The 23,647-nt window shown below is 55.0% G+C and overlaps 3 protein-coding genes across 3 annotated transcripts in view; 2 read left to right on the forward strand and 1 right to left on the reverse strand.

The window, feature by feature from the left end:
• Positions 1–1,185: 1,185 nt before the first annotated feature.
• Positions 1,186–5,770, forward strand: DCTN3 (dynactin subunit 3). The gene is made up of 7 exons (XM_054652220.2): positions 1,186–1,356; positions 1,478–1,562; positions 2,454–2,540; positions 3,447–3,530; positions 4,085–4,143; positions 4,890–4,949; positions 5,363–5,770. Exons 1-7 carry the CDS (start codon positions 1,201–1,203, stop codon positions 5,450–5,452), a joined length of 621 nt encoding a protein of 206 aa, XP_054508195.2. The 5' UTR covers positions 1,186–1,200; the 3' UTR covers positions 5,453–5,770.
• A 761-nt stretch (positions 5,771–6,531) lies between these two features.
• Positions 6,532–8,890, forward strand: RPP25L (ribonuclease P/MRP subunit p25 like). Its single transcript, XM_054651933.2, has 2 exons — positions 6,532–6,658; positions 7,562–8,890. The coding sequence occupies exon 2, from the start codon at positions 7,571–7,573 to the stop codon at positions 8,117–8,119; it is 549 nt and encodes a 182-aa protein (XP_054507908.2). The 5' UTR covers positions 6,532–6,658; positions 7,562–7,570; the 3' UTR covers positions 8,120–8,890.
• A 6,480-nt stretch (positions 8,891–15,370) lies between these two features.
• DNAI1 (dynein axonemal intermediate chain 1) overlaps positions 15,371–23,647 on the reverse strand; it is a 137,963-nt gene continuing 129,686 nt past the window's right edge. The window contains exon 20 of the mRNA XM_077171822.1: positions 15,371–15,634. Within this exon, the coding sequence (XP_077027937.1) occupies positions 15,530–15,634 (105 nt within the window). The 3' untranslated portion in view covers positions 15,371–15,529. The remainder of the gene's footprint in view (positions 15,635–23,647) is intronic.

A 23,647-nucleotide genomic window follows, 5' to 3' on the forward strand; every position in this document is an offset into this window, starting at 1 on the left:
AACCTTGACGTGGTGTTCCCTGGTGCCTGGGCTATGGCAGTGCAATACCCAGGCCCATGTTCATCCTGGCAATTCTGAGGAAATTTGTACATGATGGGGCTGAGGCCTGGGATACAGAGAATGACAGAACGTGCTTTGAAAATTCATGGAATCACAGAATCATCAGGCCTGGAAGGGACACCTGGAGATCACCCCCCTGCCAAGGCAGGGTCACCTGGAGCAGGTGACAAAGGAACAAATCCAGATGGTGTTGGAATGTCTCCAGAGAGGAAAACTCTACAACCTCCCTAGGCAGCCATTCCAGTGCCCTAACACCCTCAGGATAATGAAGTCCTTCCTTCTCTTTTAGCTTATGGCCATTGCTCCTCATCCTGTCACAGAGCACCACTGAGAGAGCCTGGCACCATCCCCTCTGACACCAGCCTTTGATATATTTATATGCACTTATGAGATCCCCTCAGTCTTTTCTCCAGACTGAACAGGACCAGCTCCCACAGTCTCTCCTCAGAAGAGAGATGCTCCAGACCCCAAATCATCCTTGTGGCCTCTGCTGGATCCTCTCTGGTATCTCCTTGTTTTCCCTGTCCTGAGAAGCCCAGAAGGGGACAGAGCACTCCCGATGTGCCCCCTTACCAGGGCTGAGTAGAGGGCAGGATCACCTCCCTTGACCTGCTGCCCACAGTCTTCCCTAGGATACTTCTTGCTCTGTGGTTGGGAAAGCCTCTGAACTTTTTCTGTGGCAGATGCTGCTACTATGAATTAGTATCATCCCTGTCAGGAATCCGTGTAATTGTGAGTGCCAGCTGAAGGCAGTGGCGCGGCTGGGGTTGGCTGCACCATTCATTAGTGCTTCTCTTCTTCGCGAGTGTCACCTGTGGCAGTCGATAAGAGAAAGGTGAACGCGGGCAGACAGAGGCCTGGGGGAAAGCTGGCAGCAGCCTCCCGGATTTCAAAGGGCCCGCATCCACACGGATCGCTACATCAATTCCTTTTAATACATCCCAGGGCCTCTTTCCTGGAGGACCATGCAGGAATGAAGCGGCCATCGACTGCCCTCCCAGGCGGCGGGAGGGCTGCACGCCTCCTTCTGCAGTGCAAATCGCCATCGACCGCGCCGCGTCCTCTGAGAGAGGCCGCTCCGCCAGACGCGGCCTCTCCTCCCGTCTCCATGGCAACCGCGGTCCTTAGCAACACGCCGCCATGGCAACCGCCGGGCGCGCCGGAAGTGAGGCGCGGCCGCTTCCGCCCGACACGAAGATGGCGGCGGGCGCTGCGGAGCTGCGGAGGCTGCAGTGGCGGCTGGAGGAGCTGGAGCAGCGCGTCGGCCTCAGCGGCGGGGGCTGCGCGCCGCGAAAGGTGCCAGGGGGAGCTGCGGAGGGCGGCCCGGGGCCGTTTGGTGCGGGCCGGCGCGGCCTGGGGTGCCGCTGCCCGGGGGGGCCTGACACCGTCGTGCCCTCCTCCCTCTGTGCCTCTGCAGGTGGCGGACGAGCTGGTGAAGGTGCAGGTGGCGCTGAACAATATCGCTGGCAAGAGGGAGAGGATCAAAATCCTGTTTAAGAAAAGTGAGCGGCTCTTGCGGAACGGGAAGGATCGCAGAGGGCGGGAGGGGGGAGCTCCAAAGCTTTTCGCTGCTCTAAACAAAAGTACCATCCGCCCATCTGTTTGTTTTGGGCCTTTATCTCAGTTTGTTTGGCACAGAAATAAGTAATTGGGAGAGGTTTTTGTGCTCGCGATCCTGCAGGTCAGCAGTCGGAGGTGGGAAACGGGCGGCTGGTGCCTGTTATTTGGTCAATTTCCATCTGCCCGTGTCAGTGCCAGGATGTGCTCTGCCTGAAGTGCAGCCCCTGAAGGCTCTTGGAGCATGAGCTTTTTAAATGAATTCCTGCACACTTGGAGTTCTTGGGCATGCTGAAGTAGCTCTGCCTTCTGTGTGTCGTGGGAGCAATAAAGTTCACACTCAGTGGGCAGAACTGGGGAGCTGCCTGCAAACTGGGGGGTGCTTTATCCAACATGCAGAGCTGCATGTTGGCCAGGTTTTGCCCTGTTTTGTCACAGGAGGGGCAGAGAGGGTCGTTGTGGTCCAAGTCTTCAGTGGCTGCTCAGTATTAAAGAATAAACCATGTATTTATGGATGATTTTAAGGACCAAGATGGGGGGCTGTTGGCTGGTTTTGTCCAGAGGGTGGGAGAAAGCAGATTTCACTCACCTTTGATAACTGTTATCCAGACAAAAAGCAAGATTTCCAGTTGTCCCTGAAGCAGTGTTTCTTGGCTTAAGCCATTTGTCATTCTTCATACAGAGCTCCAAAGTCACATAGAAATTAATTAATTTGGGGGGGAAAAAAAAGGTGGTTATGTAAGCAGTGTTTGCAAAGTTATCTGAGGGGAAGCTGCTCTTGTGAATGCCATAACATTTCCCCTACTTTTTGTCTCCAAACCTGTTTATCCCTCCAGTTGAAGATGTAATAAAATACCTTGACCCCCAGTACATTGACAGGATGGCTGTTCCAGACACTATGAAGCTGCAGTTCATCTTGGCAGGTATGGCATGAAACAATGAGGGGAAACAGGAGGCTTTTGTAGCACTGCTAAAAAAGTGTTCTTTACCTAAGATGGGTCAGTATGGATTTATTTTCTTCAGTTGTAAAGATGTGGCACGGCATGCCCCATGGAGGTGTCAGAGAGAGGTTTGTACAGGGATGTCTGCCACCCTCAGTGCTCCCTTGTGCACAGCCATGTTGTACTTTTATCAGCTCTGATCTCTCCCGTATTGGTCACTCACTGTAGCCCCAAATTAATCAAAGGCCAGTAAGAAAAGCTGGAGCTAGAATGGTTTCCTCACCCCACTTCCAATATTCTCCAGGCTGGGACAAAAACAGAAGACATTTGGGTGTATTCTGACATCCCCTAGCCTTGTCCTCTCTTGACCCAAGGAATTTGATCAATCTGCAATGGTATAATCTGTAAATGGAATTCCATAGAGTCATGAAATATTAAGGGGCTGGAAGGGAACTTAAGGACCATCCAGTCCCAACCCACCCTGCCGTAGACAGGGACACCTCCCCAGCTATCCCAGGTTGCTCAGGGCCCCATCCAGCCTGGCCCTGAGCACTGCCAGGGATGGAGCATCCACAGCTTCCTGAGCAACTTGTGCCAGTGTCTCACCACCCTCACAGTAAAGAATTTCTTCCTAATATCTAGCCTAAATTTCTTCTGTTTCAATTTGTACCCATACTCCTTGTCCTCTCATTAAAACTTGGTGGAGATTCTCCTGCATGAAATTGGTGTGAATCAATACCCAGGGATGAGCAGCAAAAAAGTGTAAATAAAATCATGAACTAGCTCCTTTCTGTAAAGACAGATCAGCTGGAAAAATTACCATTATTTGTAAAAAGCCAGAGCAGTGTTTTGTGTTTACTGATGTTGCTCCTTGTCCCCCCCATCCAGAGGAACAGGCCATTCCTGCCCGTGCAGCCCTTCTGGAGCAGGTGAAGAACCTCCAGCCCATCTTGGACAGCACCAGTATCCAAGGTATGCATGTTTCTCTGCAAACTGGAGCTGCAAATGCCACCTGCTGAGCTGTGGCCTGTCCTGCTTTGTTTCTTTTGTCTTCAGCCTGGGACTGGAGAAGAGGACAGCTTAGTGGTGTGAGAGTAAACTGAGTACAAACTTGGTCTGCTCCTGCCTCATGCTGCTCCAGCCTCCCTTGCAGGGTCAAGGAGGTGATAGAGTTTGTGAAGCAAGCTAGGGAGAGCACCATGGCAGAGAGAGTGGAGCCTGGCAGGTCATTCCTTCCTGTGAGCTCTATCACATCCAGCACATCTCTGTTCCTGGCAGGTGGTTTACTCTGATGTAGCTCTTGAGTAGCCCTCACTTTGGCAATCCCTGAGCTCGTGCCATGTGCAGAGTAATTAACTTTTTTTTTTTAAAATCCTGTGTGAGTTTTATCTATAGTGTGTGACACTTGCACTCAGTGAGTGGAGTTCTGCCACGCTGTGCTCATGGCGGAGGACTGGGCTGTAGTTTGGGAGCTGTTCCCATGTGCTGTAAAACAACCCAAAGTAATTTCTCCTTTGTGTTTCCAGCGGTTCCTGACCATGCAGCCAAACTGCAGCGGCTCTCACAGATCCACATACAGCAGCAGGTACTGTCAATATTCCTATCAGTACTGACTAGAAGGGCCTAGGAACCTTTTGCCAGTGCCTGTACTGATACCCCCTGCATTTGTAATTGCTTGAGTTGCTCATTTATGGAAGTTTTTTGCAATCTGAATTTTCATACCATGGTCTTAAAGAAGTTTAAGTACTCTAAGGGGAAAAGGATTTCTGTGAATTGAGTCCAAGCTGGAAATTTGCCCACCATAACCCCGCTCAAAACAGCTTTCACGTAGTAAGTGACACGTAGTAAGTGACAGTGGGTTCAACCATCTTGAATTCCCCCTTTTACAGAGACACTGAGGTGAGGCATTGCTCTCCTCCAGTGTCCTACTCTCTAGAATGTTGTTGACACTGTCACCCTGTCCCTTCACCCTTTCCCTCCCTGTATGAGCACTCTTGGAGCTGGCAGTGAGTAGCCTGGGCAGTTCCTAATGGTCTCTTTCAGCATTTTGCTGTGAGTTTCTGTTCTGGGGCAAGCAAAGCCTGGATACTGAGGAGAGGCAGGCAGCAGTGCAAGCCTGGGGGCTTTGCTGCTTCATGGGACCAGTGTTTGTCACCTCTCTCTTGATTCTGGAAACCTATCCAGCTGCAGTGAGCACCCACAGCCAGGGCCTGAGCACTGATCTCGGTGCTGGCCTTGGATGAGTCTCCTGCCCTGCTGTCATGGACTGGGAAGGGAGAAATGTCCTTCACCTTATTTATTGCTCATGCACCATGTCTCCCCTCTTCACAGGAGAAGCGTCACGATCTCACTGACAGTGTCAAGACACTCCTTGAGGATTACAACAAAATGGTATCCTTTGAACTCTGGGCTTGGAACACCTGAACTGACCCCTTCCCCTGGCAGATCCTGTTGCATCTCCAGCCTGGGGTTTAACAGCCCTTCTGATGTGGTGACACCTGTGTCCCTGTTCTGGCTGCCTAGGATCCCAGTGCTGAGGCACATCCCAAAGCCACAGTGGGTAGGGAAACTGTGTAGAAAGCCCTTGCATGGCAGTGGTATGTGGTGTTCACAAGTGCCTCCTGGACCTTCTGTGGGTGTTTGGTGCTGTGCAGGTGCTGTGCAGTGAATCCATGTAGGCTTTCAACAGCCTGGTGCCCTGGGCTCTCTGAAGGAATCAGGATTGTAGTGGTGCTGTCAGAATGCTCTGACCTGGGTTTCTTCCTCTCAGTTTCCACATTACTTTCCTTAAGTGTCATGTCCAGACCCTGCTTCTCTCCAAGCAGTTTGTGCAATGGAATGAAATCCTGACACGTCTGGAAGTGGCCAAGCAAGCAAAACCTGTGGCAGAGTGATGGCAGAGCTGGGAGCGCAGAGTGATGGCAGAGCTGGGAGCGCAGCGTGCCCAGGGCTCCTGTGGCACTGCTTGCATCCTGCTGGTCCCAGCTCCTTCCCGCTTGGCACGAGCATGCTGAAGTGACAAGGAAGGATCCTTCCAGCTCCGTACAGAGCCTTCCCAGCCCCCAGTTGAAGCCACACTGCTCCTTAATCTGCCACTGTTTGCAAATATTGCACTTCTCTGAAATGCATCTCAGTTTTAACATATTTAAAAACCGAAGCTTCCTCCGATTTCTGTGCTTCCTGTGGGCCATAGTAAAGTTCTGAAATGCTAACTGGGTTGTCTGTCTCTCTCTGGGTGTGAGGACTATTCCTGGCAGAGACTGGGGATTTTTCCCCAGGCAGTGATCTCTTGGCAGCTTCCAGGAGATGGCCAGTGGTTCCTTTCAGCCTTGGGCCAGGGGTGGGTAAATTCCTTCCAGTCCCACACTTTTGTAGACTGTGCCCCACACTCCTTCTGTTCCTGTGAGTTGCCTGTGCCCAGGGGAGTCTGGTCTTATGGAACTTTTCTGCCTTGCTGTTCTCCCATCTCTGTGCCGAGAGAAGGCAGCAGCTTTTGCCTTTATCCTGCCTCTGCTTTCTGAGGCTGCTGCAAGCCAAGGCCCGTGCTGGCTCTTTCCATAGAGGCACAAGCCATGCCTTGCTTGGTCTGGCTTAACATGGAGTTTCTAAGGCCATGCTTTTGCAAGGGTCTCAAACGCTTCAGGTTGGTGAGTGAGACCTAGGAGTCCTGCAGGACCGGGGCAGAATCCCCATAGGAATCCCAGAAGAGCTCGCTGGTCCCTGAACTGTCCCTGATCAGCAACCTTGCTGGTTGTCAAACCACAGTGGGGCTGCAGGCCTGCGGAAAACCCCCGCTCCCTGCAGCTGCCTGGGGAGCTCAGGTAAGGCTGGGAGCTGACACTCGGCCTTCCGTGGGCGCGCACAGGGACACCCGTGTCCGTGCCCGGTGCCGGAAGAGCGGGACGCGCCCGTGGGAGCGGGGATGCCCGGGGACCGCCCAGTGGGCGGGGCCGCCTTTCGCCCCGCCCACTACCGACACACCCCGTCGTGCGACTGGTGGGCGTGGCCCCGATGCCGAGCCCCGCCCATCCGCCTCGCGCTTGCGCGCTCCCGGCGTCGGCCGCCATCTTGTGTCGAAGGGCGCGCTGAGGCGGCCACAGGTGAGCGGGGGTTCACACCGGGGCATCCCTCACTCCCACCCCGGCATTCCCGCATCCCGCCGCGGCGGCCCGGCTCCCCCCGGGCCCCCCGGCACCGATGGCGGGGGTGGCCGTGTGGGAGTGAGGGCCTCGTGTGCTCCCAGGGTTCGGAGCGGGGTCTCCGCGCTGCCGTGTCCCTGAGGATGGGGTGCGGGTGCAGGGTCTGGGTGCAGTGGGACTCAGGAGCCTGCTGGTAACAAAGTACTGCGACCTTCTGCACCTTGAGCTGTGCTCTGGGGACGTGGAGTGCCCTGCACAGGGTCAAGCAGACTTAGGTCAGGATGGCATCTGCCTTGGCAGAGACGGCAGCTGTGAGACCTGGCCTTTCTGTCTTTTACTCGAGGAAAGCTTTTTTTATTCCTGCAATCCTTGGCTTGCCATCTCCCTTGTGACATGTAGTGTTTTCCCCTGAGCTGGGCCGGCCAGGTCCCCATGAGCCTGTATTTGTACACGAGGTGCTGCACGTAAACTGTGCTTGAATTCATCCTGTGCATGTTCTGATGCAGCTGTGGCCAGCATCCCCGAGTTCTTTTCTTAGTCACCCCATCTCACTTGTTTGTTCTGTCTTCTCTTGAGATACAGCAGTGTTTTTCACGTCACCCTGCTTAGCCCACAACACTAGAGCTGTCTTTTTCACAGCCTGCCTGCCTAGGCTCAGGCTGCCCTGTGGTAACATTTGTACTGTAGGTATGTCCTTATGAGGACTGGGACTGGGCTAATCTTTTGGTTGTGCCTTTCCAGGATTCCCAACCCTGACAGTTCAGAGTGCCCCTCAGAGGAAAGATTGTAGCTAACTGTGGTGAGAGTTTCTTTGTGCAGCAATTACCGTGGGCTGGGTGTTCATGGGTCTCTTTTCCTTTTCAGCATTGCAGAATGGAGAACTATAAGAAGACCAAAATTGTGGAGAAACCTTGTCCTCTTCCTTTCACTGACCTGCCCGCTGATATTATTGAAATGAAGGTGAAGGACGGGAGCAAAATTAGGAATCTGATGGGCTATGCCATGAGCAAGATGGAGCAGGACTCTGTGAGGCAGATTCTTTTCACTGGCTCAGGCAAGGCCGTCAGCAAGACCATCACCTGCGTGGAAATCATGAAACGAAGGCTGAAGGAGCTGCACCAGATCACCAAAGTGCTCTTCAGACAGATCGAAGAAATCTGGGAGCCCATTGTGCCTGAGGCAGGCCTCGATGCCTTGACAGTGAAGAGGAACATTCCTGCCATTTGTGTCCTGCTGAGCAAAGATGCCCTGGATCCTCAGGAGCCGGGATACCAGGCCCCGGGATCTTTCGATGCCTTCTGGACTGAGACACTGAAAGCAGAATCGCAGGGCCAGATGAAGAGGAAGCAGGGCGGAGGCCGGGGAGCTGCCAGCACGGGGAAGCACCCTCGCTCCACCGGGGGAGTGCCGGGCGGGCCCTGAGGCGGCAGCTCCGCGCGTGGTTCAGGGGAGCTGCAGAAACCAGCCCGGGGCTGTGGCTGCACAGCTGCCACTGAACACGGGGCTCACAGAGGTGTGAGGGGAGGGCAGGAGGAGCGGACTGTTACAACTGGGTGTGATCTTGGTTATCTGAAAATGGGTTTTGACAAGTTCCCGTGCCAGAGGCTGCCGGGCTGTACTCCTTAGGGGATCACGGAAGATGGGAATTGCCTCTTCTTGAGCAAGAACTGTTGGTGTGCTGCCAGCCCCAGCGAAGGGCTGCTAGCCCTGTGAGGTTTCAGGTGCCTGGGCGTGCAGCAGCCCAGGCAGTGGGACAGACACCTGTCTGTGTGCCAGGTGCAGGTTGCTCTGACTAGTGCAAAGGGGAGACAGAACCTGGGGAAGCTGCCAGCGTCACCGCTCATGAGTGTACAGACAGCAGGGCACAGGGCTGGGCCAGCCATTTCTGTGCCTGAAGAGTCCTTCTGCTGAGCCTGTGGGGGGGGTGGAATGTAGGACTGCCAGGATGCAGCTCTGTCTGGCATCATGTGCACGTAGCTCCTTGGTTCAGCAGAACTGGCAGTCATGGTTCTCTCTCCAAACAGGCAGCAGTCGACTCATGTTGTAACCAGCCTGAAATCCTGTGGCTCTGCAGCTGTCCTGGGGTGGTGGTAATGGGAAGCTCCAAAGGATCCTGTTCTTTCCCCTTTCTGCTCCTTGATAATGCACAAAGATGGCTTTAAAATAAAGATTTAACTTCATGTAACTTCGAAATTTGTCATGTCTTACTCATCCCACTGGAGGTCACCCTGTAAGCATTGGTGGTGGGGTTGCGGCTGCTGGCTGAAACTCTGCTCTTCCAGCTCTCCTGCTGCTGTTTCTTCCTTTTGTAGCTGTAAATGGACCCTGATCCAAGAGGACGTTATTATCCAAATGCTAACCTCCTTTCACATCCAAAATAGATCAAGGTTCTATTTCTTTTCTGTGAATTTTTTTGCTAATTTTTTTTCCCCTCCTTTAATAAACTGGCTGGAACTGCAGCCTCAAAAAGACTCATCCTGAACTCTGCTGATTGAGGCAAAGGATGGATCGTCTTCTCTTGTGCAGTAGTTTCTCTCCTGGAGCAGGTCTGGTCTCTCTGGGCCGGAGAGAAGGGCTGTTCTGTGACAGGCTGAGCTCTCGCATCGTGAGCTCACACGTGTCCTGAGCACTCCCTGTCCTGGGCCCTTCCTGTGTCGCTGCTTGTGCAGTGAGCTCCAGCTGGACCCAGCGCTCTGCACTGTCAGTTTAAGGGTAACAGCACAAACATCAAAAGAAGAGATTTTACCCAAGTGAGGGGGAGCAGGAGAGGTGCAGTGTGTTGCCCGTGCAACCAGACAAGACTCCAGCAGCCTGCCTGGCGCACAGACACCTGCCTCGCATCCAAACGAGCGCCCAGGAGCCAGGACTGTGCCAGGCTTGCACGCCTCCTCCCCCCTCTGGAGGGCTCACTGCTTCCTGCCCCACCACCTGCAGGGAGTCAGGGAAATGCTTGGACCTGTCTGCTGTGCTGGCAGATGTGAGTCCCACGGATGGGGCAGAGTTAATCTGTTTTATCTTTGTGCTGTTCCCAGCTGCTGCTCCCTTACTGCTCCTCTAAGGAGGAGACCGCTTTTCTCGACTAATTAGCAGATTAGCCATAAATGCCAAGGAAGATGCTCGAGTGTCTGATCAGATGGCTTCTGACATTTCAACTGGCAATGTGTCTATGTTTACTCAAAACACCCCCTTAGTAGAGAGCCGAGAGCCAGATCCTCAGGCAGCCTGTGTAGCCCTCCCTCATGGCCGTGGCACGTTTAAAGCCACCTCATCAAAGCTGCAGTGATTGTTGTTTCACTGGAAGTTATCTTCAGCTGACTTGGTGGCTCTCCCTTCAGGACTGAGCTTTACCCAACCATCAAGCCCGTGGGTTCGGGTCAGCAGAGAGATGTCCCAGCTCCCTTCCAGCTCTGCCCTTCACCCATCCTTCATCCGGCTGCCTCTTCTCCCACAGAGCCGTACCATGTGACACCATGCCTGGCTGCCACAGACCCCGGTGTCACTGCTGTGCATCTGTGTCACCAGGCATATGTGGCGCTTGGATGTGGTTTTTCAGAGCATTTGCAGGTGCTGATCCCTGCGGGTCTCCAGGGAGCTTCCCAAGGGCCCCTCCAGCCCCTCCTCCTGTCTCCCAGCCATCTCCTTTGGGTGCCACACCTGTGCCCTTCAGGAGGAGTGCCCCCCCTTTGGGTGAAGCCCCACACGGAGGCTTCTTTGGCTCCAATGCCCATGTGAAAGCTGGCAGCTGTGCATGGGGTCAGGCTTCCCTGTACCTCAGTTTCCCCACTGTCTGACAGGACAGGGGGAAGCTGGCTGTGCTGGTGAGGCTGATCTTGCTCATATTCCCAGGTAGTTATTTTCCCTTAATGTCTTGTTCCTTCCTCTCCCTGGGCTATCGTGGGGTCTAAGCCCACCCCTGCCTGCCTGTAGCCCCTTGTGACCCGGGAAGGACCCCCAGCCCTGCCCTGGCAAGTCCGTCCTCAGCACCCTCAAGCCCCGATGTGTGTGGGACCAGGTGCGTGCTTGCGTGCGTGCGTGTGTGTGTGTGTGTGTGTGTGTGTTTATATGTTTGTTTCTGCGTGTGTGTGTGTGTTCGTGTGTGTGTGTGTGTGTGTGCAGGGGCAGGCAGCAGCGCGGAGAGCCAGCCGGTGGCCCCGGGCACGGAGAGCAGGGCAGGCAGGCAGCACATGAGGGCAGTGCAGCGGGACAGAGGCAGGGCTGCGCCAGCAGCTGCGGGAGGGCAGCACCGGGGCCAGTCCGGGCAGCACCGGTGGCACTAGCGAGGACAGTTGTGCTCTCAGTACTGGGGCAGTACCGCTGGCAGTACCGCTGGCAGTACCGGGGCAGTACTGGGGGCAGGACTGGGGCAGTACTGGGGGCAGTACCGGGGCAGTACCGTTAGCAGTACTGGGACAGTACTGGGTTGTACCGCCGGCAGTACCGGGGGCAGTACCACGGACAGTAGTACCGGGGCAGTACCGCTGGCAGTAGCGTTGGCAGTACTGGGGCAGTAGCGGGGGCAGGACCGGGACAGTAGCGGGTTGTACCGTCGGCAGTACCCTTGGCAGTACCCGGGCAGTACCGTTGGCAGTACCGGGGCAGTAATGGGGCAGTAACGCTGGTAGTACCGGGTTGTACTGCTGGCAGTACCAGGGCAATACCGCTGTCAGTACCGGGGCAGTACGGGGTTGTACAGCTGGCAGTACCGGGTTGTACTGCTGGCAATACCGGGGCAGTACCGCTGGCAGTACCGCTGGCAGTAGCGGGGCAGTAGCGGGTGAGTACCGGGTTGTACAGCTGGCAGTAGCGGGGCAGTACCGCTGGCAGTAGCGGGGCAGTACCGGGGCAGTACCGGGTTGTACAGCTGGCAGTAGCGGGGCAGTACCGGGTTGTACAGCTGGGTTGTACAGCTGGCAGTACCGGGACAGTAGCGGGGCAGTACTGCGCCGGGTCCCGGGCCGGGCCGGCAGAGCGCGCGCTACCCGGCGTTCTCCCCCCGCCGCTCACGTGGGAGCCGGGCGAGGGGGCGTGTCCCGAGGGAGGCGTTCGGCCAATGATAGGCGGCGGGCGGAGGAGCTGACCAATGGCAGGAAGGGGGCGGGGCGGCAGCAGGACCCGCCCCCGGTGCCGGCGGGAGGGCGCGGGCGGCGCGCGGGGCTGCGGCACCCACGGGCGGCCGCGGCGGGACCGCGCCGGCTCCGAGCGCTCCCGGGGCCGCGCCGGGGCCGCTCCGCGCCGGCACCCCGCGCCGCCAGCCCGCTCCCAGCGGGGCCCCGGCCCCGGCAGCGCCGCCCGCCCTCCCGCCGGCACCGGGGTCCGACCCCGGGGGAGAAGCGGAGGCAGGTGGGTAATGCCGGGGCTCCGCGGTGGGAGGGCGGAGTTGGTGGGACCTGTTGCTGTCCGGTTCCAGGGGCTCCGTGGTTGTCCCGCTCCGCGGCGGGCGGGAGTCAGAGGTCCAGGGGGTCAGAGGCGCAGCCGGGGCTCTGCCCGACCCCGGTAAAGAGCACAACGGGGCTGCCCTGTCCCCCTACCTGCTGCGACCCGGCCCCGGTCTGGATGCGGGACCTGGCAGCGGCGTCCCGCCGGCAGGAAAAGGAGTTGATGGAGGAAAAGGAGGATGGAGAGGGGATCGGAGCGGGGCCAGGGCTGTCCGGAGTTACCCAGGAGTGCGCGGGAAGGAGCGTCTGGGCCGGGATGAGGCGAAGGATCTCCCGCTGGGGACACCTCCAGCTTGGTGGCCCGTGCGGGGGATGAGGGGCAGAGCCAGGGCTGGAATGGGGTGCTGGAAATGTCCCTCAAAGAGCATCTGACCTGGGAGCCGCTGCAGGTCTCGAACTCCAGCGGAGCCCCGTGGGCCCTGGGGCAGCTGTCCCCTGGCACGCCCCAGCCCAACCCGAGGGGGTCACAGATCCTGTCCCTTCCTGCCACGGTGACTGTGACTTTCTCTCTTCCAGGTGCTGGAGGCAGTGATCCCTGTGTCCTCACTGCCCTGCCGGAGGAGGGGAAGCCGAGAGAAAGCTTCCCGGTGGTGTGGTGCAGCCCGGGACACAGCTGTGAGCGGCCGAAGTGACAGGGTGACACTGTCCTGCTGCCGGCCTGGCCCCATCCCCGTCCCACCGCCAGCACCACGGCCGTCCCCCTTGTCCCCTGCCAATGCCAGCAGGTGGAGGCTGCACACTCCATCACTGCCCTGGCATCCCGAGCGTGAGACCGGGCTGTGGGCGCTGCCGATCCCCGCGGGACCGTGGCCATGGCGGCTGCTCTCTCCACCGGAGCCATCGTGGCAATTTCTTTTAACTGTGTCATTGCGCTGCTCATCCTCATCCTCTTCCTCATCCTCTGCAAAGCCTGCAGGACCCCCTCATGTCCCAAGAAGACCCCGGCTTCTGATGTGGATGAGTCAAGGAATGAAGAGAAGTACCTGCTGCAGCCCTGATCTGCCTGGGGACTGGGGTATCTGGCTGGGGTGCCGAAGGAGCTGTGCCAGACTGGATGCCTGTGCTGGGACTTGAGTGCTGGACCAGGCACGATGAAAGCTGAGGGGACACCCAGCTGCTTGCAGGGGCTGTGACAGGGGGCACAGTCCTTTGCCTTTGTGGTTTTGGTGTGTGAAGTTCCTGCGAGTGCCCACAGTGATGATGGGGATAGAGAGACAACTGATGGGGATATGCTGCAGGGACAGCCATGCCTGTCCCAGCAGCCAGTGAGCACACCAGGAGCTCTGCCTTCAAGTGCACCCCTCGTTTGGGAAGAGCTTGTGGGCTCTTCTCTGGTGCTCATGGCCTGGGACAGTGGCAACAACGTCACAGACCTGAGCAAAGCGGGCTGGGGGCCTGGAGAGGGGAGGCAGCAGGGCTGGCACAAGTGCAGGCTGGCAGGGTGTGCCCAGGGAAACCTGAGCAGCCCCAGCCCTGCTGGCAGAGCAGGGTGTTACCAGCCCAGATGCTTGGGGGTGGCCCTGGGTGCCATGTGCCCCCAGCCTCAGGTGGGCATTTGGCAGATGTCTGCCCGAGCAGCGGGTTTAATGAGGCACAAGAGGGCCTGCACGCTCTGCCTGATCATCCCCGGCCTGTCTGTCAGTCCCCTCCAGCATCAGCACCAACGCTGCTAGGCAAACCACCCTCCTCCTCCTTGCTGGGTGCGTGTCCCTGCCCTCCCCCTGCCTGCTCCCAGCCGAGGTCAGCCGTGGTACTCACCCTGCCCATGGGCAGCAGACGTGCCCCTGCAGGCATCCCTGATCCCGCTGAGAGCAGCCTGGTGTGGCTTTTTCCTGGGGAGATGAGGGTGCCTGGACAAATAGCTCTGAAGGTTCTTTGACCCTGCCTGTTCCCTGGGGATCACAGTGGCTCTGTGGGGAGGGATGCTGTCATCTGGCTTGTCTGCAAGCCTGACAGCTGCATCCCCCGCCCTGCCAGTGAGTGCTGTGGGTTTTGGAGGGCTCTGCCTTGCCTTTCCTAGAGCCGAGCAATAGCCACAGTCACCGCTGGCATGGCCACTGCAATAAGGGGACAGAAGGGTGGGGTGGGAGGGATGCCAGCCCGGGGTCATGCAGAGGCTTGGCCGGGCCTGGCAGGGCCTGCGGCTCCTCCCTGTGTCAGGTGTAGCAAACACATCCCTTTGCAGCCTTGTTTTTACTAGACTAATAAACCGATTGTAGGACCCACCTTGTGTCTCTGAGCTCTACCCAGTGCCTGGAAAATTTGGGGGGAGGTGGAACATCCTGGAGGGCTGAGGAGTGGCTGTCCCAGGGCTGGGGACTGATGTGTCCAGAAGACTGTGGGTGGTTTGCTCAGGGATGGTGATAAGGAAGGGCTCCCATCCACATCAGTCTGTGGCTTTTTAATGCTGGGTGAAACCTGACTGGCTATTTCCTGCCTGGGGCATGTGGGAGCCAGCAGAGAGCATTCCCCAACCTTTGTGCCAGAGGCACGCAGAGTTTCCAAGCTGTGGCCTCACTTTCCAAGGATGTTTGTGGGAGACGGGCCAGCTGAGCATATGGAGGACACCTGCCACCACACCTGTCTGGTGGCTTTGCTCCCCAGGCCTGGGAGCTGTGCACAGAGATCTGGTGGTGACAGCCACCGCTCATCAGCATGCTGTGAGGCCACTGCTGCTCCTGCTGCCACTGCAGCAGCTGATCCTCTGCTGCACACAGAGTGGTGGCAGGCTCTGCAAACCCTGCTGCCCAGCAGTTCCATGGGCACCAGCTGGGCAGAGGCACCCCAGCCCCACGCTGAGGCCCCGGGGGAGAGGGGGGCTGTGAGCCTCCCGCAGCTGGGGACTGGCACTTGCTGCCATGTGCTGTCTGGAGGCATGGAATGTCTCTCCCACAGTCCTGGGGCACCAGGCCCGGTTTCCAGGCACCCTCTGGCTTAGGTTGCCACGCCCCACCCCAAAATCCAGGAGTGCCATTCCATTAGACTCGCACAAATGCCTGGAGGACGGGGGGGGGTTTACAGCTCAGAGCTCAGTCTCTCTGGCCACCACTCACACAGTGGGACTGGCTCCCATGAAGCTGCAGCCCTGAAGTTTTCCTAGGCCCCCTCCTGCCCCTCCATAGGGCTCTCATCTGGTGCAAGCCCAGTCAAGGCTTGGGAAAGCCAAGGGCCTTGTGGCTCTGAAGGGCCAAGCATGGTGAGATTTGCCCAACCCAGACATGACTGCATACCACAGCTCTCCCAGCACCTCGGTTTATTTGTCCGGGCATAGAGGAAAAGTGTTCCTGCTTTGCAAAAAGTGGGCAGCAGGGGCCCGTGGCTTGCATGCCAAGCAGCCACTGATCAAAGCCGAGCTTGTTTGGTCAGAGGCTGCCCACAGAGTCATCATTCCCCCCTCTCACTGCTCTTCTTTTTTCCCTGGCTGTCTCACCAGGCTAAGCAGCTTCTCCAGTTTTGCTATTTCCTCCTCGGGACCTTTCTTCACCTCCTGGCCTTTCTTCTCCTGCAAAGAGACCAAGCAGGATAGAACTGTGAGCAGGGAGGAAAGCAGGGAAGAGGAGGGGTGTCCAACGCAGGGAGGGCTGGTGGAGTGCTGTGTGTGAGCTCTCACCCCTCACTGGAGGCTGATCCACAAGGGGATGCACCTGCTTATCCTCATTTTTCAAGCCCAAGGTGCCATGAGATGTGTGAAAGCTCCTATGAGCTGGGAAAGGACACTAATGAAGTGTTTGGATGGGAATAATAGTGGATCTATTGATCCACAGTGACTCAAAGCCTTTTCTGCCTCTCTCTTCCTAGAACTTCTTAGCCCCACGGGACTGGACCACCCTCCAAGCTGTGCCCCCAGGAGGTGCCAGCTATGCAGGACTGCTACAGCAGTGACAGCAGTGCAGGTTTCCAGACGTCCCAAAACAGCCCCACCATGCCCATCCTGTGCAGGTGCTCCTGGGCAGAGGGAGCCAGAGGAGCAGGGATCATCCCTTTTGCACCCAAATGGCTTCTCCCAGGAGAGCAGCTGGGTGTTGAGAGCCCCTAACCTGGTGGGGAGAAGTGAGTCAGAGCTCCCAGGTGTGCTGTTAACTCCTCACTGAGGCTCTCCTGTGACTGGACACAATTCTGTGCCAACCCTGATGCACACCTCAGCATGGGCAAGGAGGACAAGCACTTCCCACATTCCCCCAGCACCTCTCCCAAGCATCCCAGGGGCTCCCTGCCTGTGTGCTAAAGCAAACTGCCAGCATCTTGAGAAAAATCACATAGCACAAGGGAAAGAGCTTGCCCAGTTCAGCCCTTGCTTGTTTGGGTGCAGCAGGAGCTTTCCAGGCCTGGCAGAGGATGCTGTCCCTGCTGAAGGCACAAATTCCACTCAGTGCTTTGGGCAGAACATGTTTCTGCTGTGCTGTGGGCTGCAGCATTGCTCTCAACAGAGTTCTGGCACTTTAGGAAAGTGATTAACCGGGCTTAGGCTCTCCGGGTTCACATCATCTAAGACATAGCTGCAGCAGAGGAATTTTCCAAGCTACACTGAGCCGACCCAGCCCTCCTGCAGCTGAGAATCTATGCCATGGGATTTCTCCAAAGCAGCATCCCCACAGTCACCACTTCCATCATGCAGTGCTGCCTTTCAATCACAGCCTTCCCCTTTGCCAGCCTGCTGGATCTTGCCTTGCCTCTGGATTTGGTGGGACACCCCTGCTTTGGGGCTGGGGAGCTCCTCTGTGTGCAGCATGGCTCTGGGCACCCCAGGAAGCAGCTGCCTAGTACAGGTGAGCCTGAGGGCTGGCACAGCCTGGCAGCTGGGCTCAGGAGAGGTGGCAATGGGCCCCAGCACTGCAGCAGAGCAAAGCCAAGGGAACGTCCCTGACCACGCTTGGAGGCAGCCTGCAGGAAGCTGCTGTTCTGGCTCTTCTTGGCATCCCCAAAGCACAGCCTCTGCTCTCCGCGCTCTCACAAGGCCAGAGGGGCAGCACTCAGCACCGGAGGAAGGAGACTGTCGGCTTTCCTCTCTCTCCACTTAGAGCAGATCGATTCTCCAGCCCCGCTAATGGCCGCGGGCGCAGCAATTACAAACACACACCCTCCCTTCAGCGCACAGCACCGGGAAAGTTGTTATCCCGCATGGATCTCACTGCGTGTCTCCAGCAAACGCGGGCACTGCTGAGTGATGACAACGGGGAAAGTCCCCGGGGAATCCCTCCCTGTGTCCTCCCTCCTCCCAGCCCAGCGCAACCTCGGTGGAGCAGAGGTTTCCTAAGCTGCCAGAGGACACTGCTGAGATGAAAGCAGTCCTGGGAGGAGGATGGGGACAGGGATATTTGGAAACCCCTCTGCCCCCAAGAAGAGAGCAGAGCCCCACTGCTGTTCTGAGCACTGGGATGAGCCCAGGTTCTTTTAGTTACAGAGTCCATTGTCTGCATGGTGGGACAGTGCTGGTTTGTGTTAATGCCAACAGGTGAGCAGCACCCTTTGGGGCTCTGGTGTGGGCACTGCGAGAGATGTTTGTAACAATGGCCCACACCACAGCAGAGCATCTCTCTGAGTGAGAGCCTTGGCATAAACACAGCTTCTCGAGGTATTTCAGGACCTAGATATTTCTGCAGAAAAGCTGTTTTGCTGTCTGACAGCATTCAAACTCCTCCCTTTGGCACTCTCTGTCACATACAGCACCACACAAAGGCCCTTGGGAGAGGCAAAAGAGGCACCTGCTTTGCTCAAACGGGAAGAGAAGATGCTGAAGCCACTGGCCACCAATCCATCTCCAGCCCAAGCCCTTTGACCTCTCTACTGGCAGGGTCAGGAAGAGACCCTGCCTGACGTCCTGCAGGCCCATGGGAACTGTGTCTAAGCCTTGCTGAATTCACCTGCCTCAGGCAAGGCTCAGCTCCTGGTCACCAAACTGTCCCTAAAACTTTGACTTTCACACTGGCTCAGCTCCTTTGGTGCTTGTGAGCACGCAGTAACAAAGCCACACGCAGGCCTGTAATGAGCCGTAACTGAACCAGAGCCCTAATTTAACGCCACATAACCAAGCAAGCAAGATGACACAGGGAATGGAAATTACAATGTCCTTTTGGGGGCACTGGAATGGAAAGTTTCCCTTTATTCTGTCATCTGCTTCTCCCAGGGCACTTGTGCTTGTGAGCTGGCTAGGCCGCTGATGGCACCAGCACAGCACGGTGGGATCTGCTTGGATGCACGTGGCAGCTTCCTGCAAATCCAGGGACTCTGGCTGCATCAGACCTCTGAGGAGCAGTCCTTGGAGCAGAGCTGTTGTGATGTCCCAGGGCACACACAAGGTGGGGAAGCGTCACTTCCATGCACGGCTGCCAAGAGGCTCTGCCTCCAGCAGCTGCCACAGCCAGGTGTGGAAAGGGCACTCGTGAGGCTCTGCCACCATGTGTGCAGCTGAGCCTGTCCTCCACCTACATCCCTGCTTACACCACATCCATAGGGCTCCTCAGGAGCTGGGAGTGAGCCAGGGCATATCTTCCCCATGAAGCTGCTGGATGCAGAGATTACATGGGAGGTCTGTCCCTGAGCAGCTCATGGGGTGGGTATTGGAGCTGCTCAGAGCAGCATTTGCATTGACTTTACTGTTAACTGCTTCCAACTGGAGAGCAAAGTGTTCCTGTTGAAATGGTGATGAGGGACACAGCAGGAAAGCTCAGGGCATGGCCAGGAAAGGTGCTGTGTGGGGATGGACTCTGCCCTGCTTACAGAATGTGACCTCAGGGAGGAGAGATGGGGAAGAGACCCCCTGTTTGTGTCCATGCTGCTGTATTTGTTGCCAGGTTTCTCACGGCCCTTATGCTCCCTTTACCTCTTGTCTGGGGTCGTCCCTGGCTTGTCAAGCAGGGAAACTGAGGCACAGAGCTCAGGCTTACAGGCAGTGTGCAGGACCCTTGATGGTCCTCTCAGCCCCAGGGTGAGCACTGGCACTGGAAGTGAAGCAGGAGGTGACAGATCACTGAGGTGAAGCCTCAAGGGGAAGGGTGGAATGAGAACTAGGACAAAAATGAGGATGAGGCCTGGCTGCTTGAAGATCCCTTGACCCTTGGGAACCTCAGCCCCACCCATGCCCACACTGGCACATGCTGAACTCTGTATTCCGGTTAAGGGACTCATTTGAACTGGAGTCTTGGCTAATGCCTTCATTCCCTAGTTGAACAGTATGCCACTGAGTTAATAAAACTCCCATAAAAGCTGTGATGCTGGAACTTCTCAGCTTCCATGTCTTTTTCCCATTGGTGGAATAATCATGAAACATCTGCTCCAAAGTTTTGATTAAACAAGGCCAAACATGTTTATGTTTTAAAGCAGCAAGGAAGTCAACCATGCTGACATGAGTCAGGAAAGTCTCCACAACTTCCTTGGAAGCAGAGGTGACCCTTTACCCTGCTGAGCTTGGCCAAGGGGCACAGGCCTGTCCCTGCCCTGCTGCTGTCATGACACTGATGTCATTCCTTACACCATGGGACTTCTGGATACAGTTGTGCTGGAACAGGATCTAAACATTTTATAAAGCAGACCAGAGCTAAGAACTGGCCTCCTGTGCACGAGGGTGGTGAGAAACCTCAAGAAGATACCTAAAACTGCTTATTCTTATTATCCTCAGTGGAAAGGGGCACACAGACTGGCAGCTGTTCAGAGGAGTATTTCTTTGAGAGAAGATCTTTTCTTGTTCCTTCTGCTCAGGTTAAGGTGACTGTTTCAGGGTAAGGGCTCCTCCACTACCAAAACACACTAGTGACTGGCCTGGTGAACTCAACAAATGAAAGCAAAGGTGAAGCTTCCCTGGAGCATTTCTGTCAGGAAGGCCAAGGAAAGCCAAACTCCTTCATGAACACAGAAAAATTTTCCTCATCATCTCCCTGGCCACTAACCAGACATTAATAAGATCAACAGGAATATGATAAGAGCTTCAGCCCTGAAACCTCCCAGATCTACCTCATCATGGTCCTATTGCAACCCAGTGCTGCAAATGAAGCTGGAGTTATGCTGAGCTGGGGATGATGTCTGTGCCAGAACCACTTCTGGGCTCTCCAGAAGTCCATTTACATGAACAGCAACATGCTTTTCAACCACAGAAAGCCTTGAGGTACACTCACAGCCTGATCTGACAGCATCACTCCTGGCCCGTGGAAGGATTAGCTGACAGACTGGAGATAAGGATTTAGGCTTATTCCACTACTGTTTGGAAATAAATGACACAGTAAACATTTTTTGCAGGGAATGAAACCAGCAGAAAAGCCCAGGGGATGGCTGGGTCATTCAGGTGACAGCAGCCACACAGGATCACTGGCCTCAACGATGCTCTTACCTCCAGCTTCAGGTACAACCTGTGCAGCTTAGGGCAAGCACCTCCACCTTGCTCAAACTCACATCCTGACTCAGAGACTTTCCCTGGAATCTGCACTGGCCCACGCCAAAGCACAGCAGGGCACAGGGGTCTCAGGGCCCCAGCTGCCTGCCTTTGCTTGTTGGAAGTCACCATTTAAATTGGGTCACAGTGCTGGGACCAGCCTGTGGCTCAGCAGCACACATCTGCCAGGAAAGGCATGGGAGCAAAGGTCAGGACATCTAGCAGGCAGGAAGTGCAAACAAAATTGGATCAGACCTGGAAGCGGATGGGATTGTCACTGGAAATAAACCAGAAGGAATTGGGCAGGGCATGTGGGCAGGGGTCACTTGTCCCCAAATAGTGGGTAGCTTCCCACAGCACACCACAGAGCTGGCCTGTCCACAAACATTCATGGGAAAGGGGAGGCAATGCCTGATGGAATGGACGGGCTCTGCAGCAGCAGCAGCAGGGAGCTAACAGCCTGCTCAGATCCATGGCCATCGGGGAGCACAGCCTGTGCATCCTCACTGCTCTGTGTCTGCCCTGCCAGGGGGTGGCTGGGACTCCACCTCCCTGCTCACCCTCCCTGCAGTGTCCTCTGGCCAAGCAGAAGTTGTGCATACAGCAGGAGCTGTTCCCTGAAGAATGTTCCCTATTCTTGCTAACTCCAGAGCCTCGAGCAATGTCTCTTACAGACCACTAATTTAGGCACCTAAATTTAGCCATAAAAAGACCACATTTAGCATGAAAACTTCAGTGAACAAGGCCAAGCTGAGTGCAGATTTGTCTCATGGCAGTCCCCACAGCTCCTCTGAACTGGGCATTACAATGATTTGTTGCCTCCTTCCGAATTTATCCCTGTACCAGCTGCAGAAACCCACCAAAACCATTTTAAACTCTCCGTCTTCTGTCTTTTCCATTGTCTGACAGAAGTTCAAAAGAGGGATGTTGTCATGACCCACAGTTCATTAATCACCAAATAAATAGCTTTGAAGAGAAAGATAAGTTTTAAAGTCATCTTAATACATTATGGGTCTGAAATGAGCCAGTGCCATGAACTCTACCCTGCACAGATGCTGTGACTAGGAAACATCAGCAACAGGGTCCCAGGAGGTCACACTGTGTTTTGTCCGCCTTGAGGACAATTTAGCTAAACTCTGACTGTGAGCTCTGGGTGTGTGAGATGAACAACAGCTTTCTTTTGGGTGTCATCAGCCTTAGTCACTGAGATGAGCCAACATCTATAGACTCTACTCAAACAGAGCAGCCTGGTGAGAAAAAAAAACTCTTCACAAGGTACATGGAAAAGATTTTCAGTCCTATCGCTTAAGTGACTTGTACTAAGCACTGAGAAAAACCATTGTGTGCTCATTGTGCCAGGCAATTATCCTGTCCTGGTACACTGAGACCTCCTGAAGGAGTCAGAGTGGAATAAAACCCCTAAAAGCTTTTTCCTCAAGCCCAGGGAGTCCTGGTGGTGCAAACCATCACTGGGATAAGGACAGAGGGAATGGGATGCCCTTTCCTTCACCTCACTGTGGGGACAGGCAGTGCATCACCCACTCAAACCCTGGATCCAGCCCTACTGGATTCAGATTTTCTGCCGTGCCATTTGGCTCATAAGGATGGGATAAATTATTTCAAGTAGCTTTGAACATTTTGGGAAGCCCCAATACTCAAAGCCTGTCTACATGTCAGGTGTTATAAAGGCATGGGATGCAAAGGCTGGTGGGGGCATTAGTGCACAGTGTTTTAGCTGTGGGATCTCTCAGACCCACAGCTGAGAAAGGAAGGGAAGGAGAAGTGGATTTTAATTGATATTGTCCACAAAACCCACTAGACAGGCAATACCTAGTGTTCTAGCTTGACTTCAAATATTGCTGGATTCCAGAGACACCCGACACCAAACCTCAGTGTAACCTAGACAATCCAAAAGCTCAGCAGGCTTCCCTAACTCCTGCACCTGCCATGAGGGGCCACATCTGCAGCACCTCTTCACTTGGGTTGGCAAACCTGACGTGAAAGGCTCGGGCACACAGCACCCACAGGCACGTACAGCAAACCCATCCAGAGGGATAAAATCAAGGATATGCCCTGCAGAGTGCAGTGACCCCAGCATTCTTAAGCTGCAGCCCTTGATTCCTGCCAGGCAGCACAGTCAGCCACCCAGCAACATTTCCTTATCACTCAGCATCTCCTTTTTTTTTTATTTTTATTACTTCAGCTTTACTTTAGCATTTTGGCATGCCAGCTCAGTAAGCTGTTATGGATTAGAGTTTAATAAAAGCAATCAAACACAAATGTGAATATGCAGCTCCTGCAACTCTTGGGTGCTGCTTTTATATCATAAAGCACAGCATCTCATGAGACAACATTTGCAGTTGTATGAATAGTATATTTCAAAAAGCTGGAGCTTTTCCAATGCCTTTTTATCTGGCCACAATTGTTAACATATACACATCCACCTTGATCACCTTTTAATTGCCTTAAGAAAGCCCAGTTGCTGTTTTTCTTTTAACACAGCACCTTCTTTATTTTTTTTAATACAGTTCATAAAAGTATTTGTATAGGAAATATATTCTTGGTTGCTACTTACATGGGAGCATGTGAATATACTTCATTTTGGATAAATACAAGTACACCGGAAACTGGATTTTGTTATTATTAGAAGTAAAAATAAATGTCCTTGCTCAAAGAAGTCTCATATGTAATAACATTAAATGCCAATGGCATGAAAGATGTATTATGACTGATACTCTTCTGCTTATGAAAAAACTCAGTCTGCAATTTAATGTCAAGCCACATTCCTCTTTCTCTTTCCCACTCTCCATGACTGAACTCAGGGATGCTTCAGAAATTGCACTAGGTATTTCAGGCATGTGAACAATTTTGTCATCTCAACAATGCATTCTCCTAGTGTATTTTTAATTTAAATCACAGAGTCACCTGGGGCAGAGCTAGGAGGGGCTAGTTCACTAGTGCACTCTTGCCCGTGGTAGGAGCAGCTCCTCTTAAACTGCTTCAGACAGATGCTTGTCCAGTCCTTGGGGTGCCCAGCACAAGAGGCCCCACTCAGTGGACTGTCCCACTCGGCTCCCAACACCTGCACAGCCATTTCTTTTGAAACCCCCCAGGAATGGTGCTGCCAACCCATCTTTTGGAGATGTCTGTCAT

The sequence above is a fragment of the Agelaius phoeniceus genome, chromosome Z (genome assembly GCF_051311805.1).
Source record: "Agelaius phoeniceus isolate bAgePho1 chromosome Z, bAgePho1.hap1, whole genome shotgun sequence".
Taxonomy (NCBI): domain Eukaryota; kingdom Metazoa; phylum Chordata; class Aves; order Passeriformes; family Icteridae; genus Agelaius; species Agelaius phoeniceus.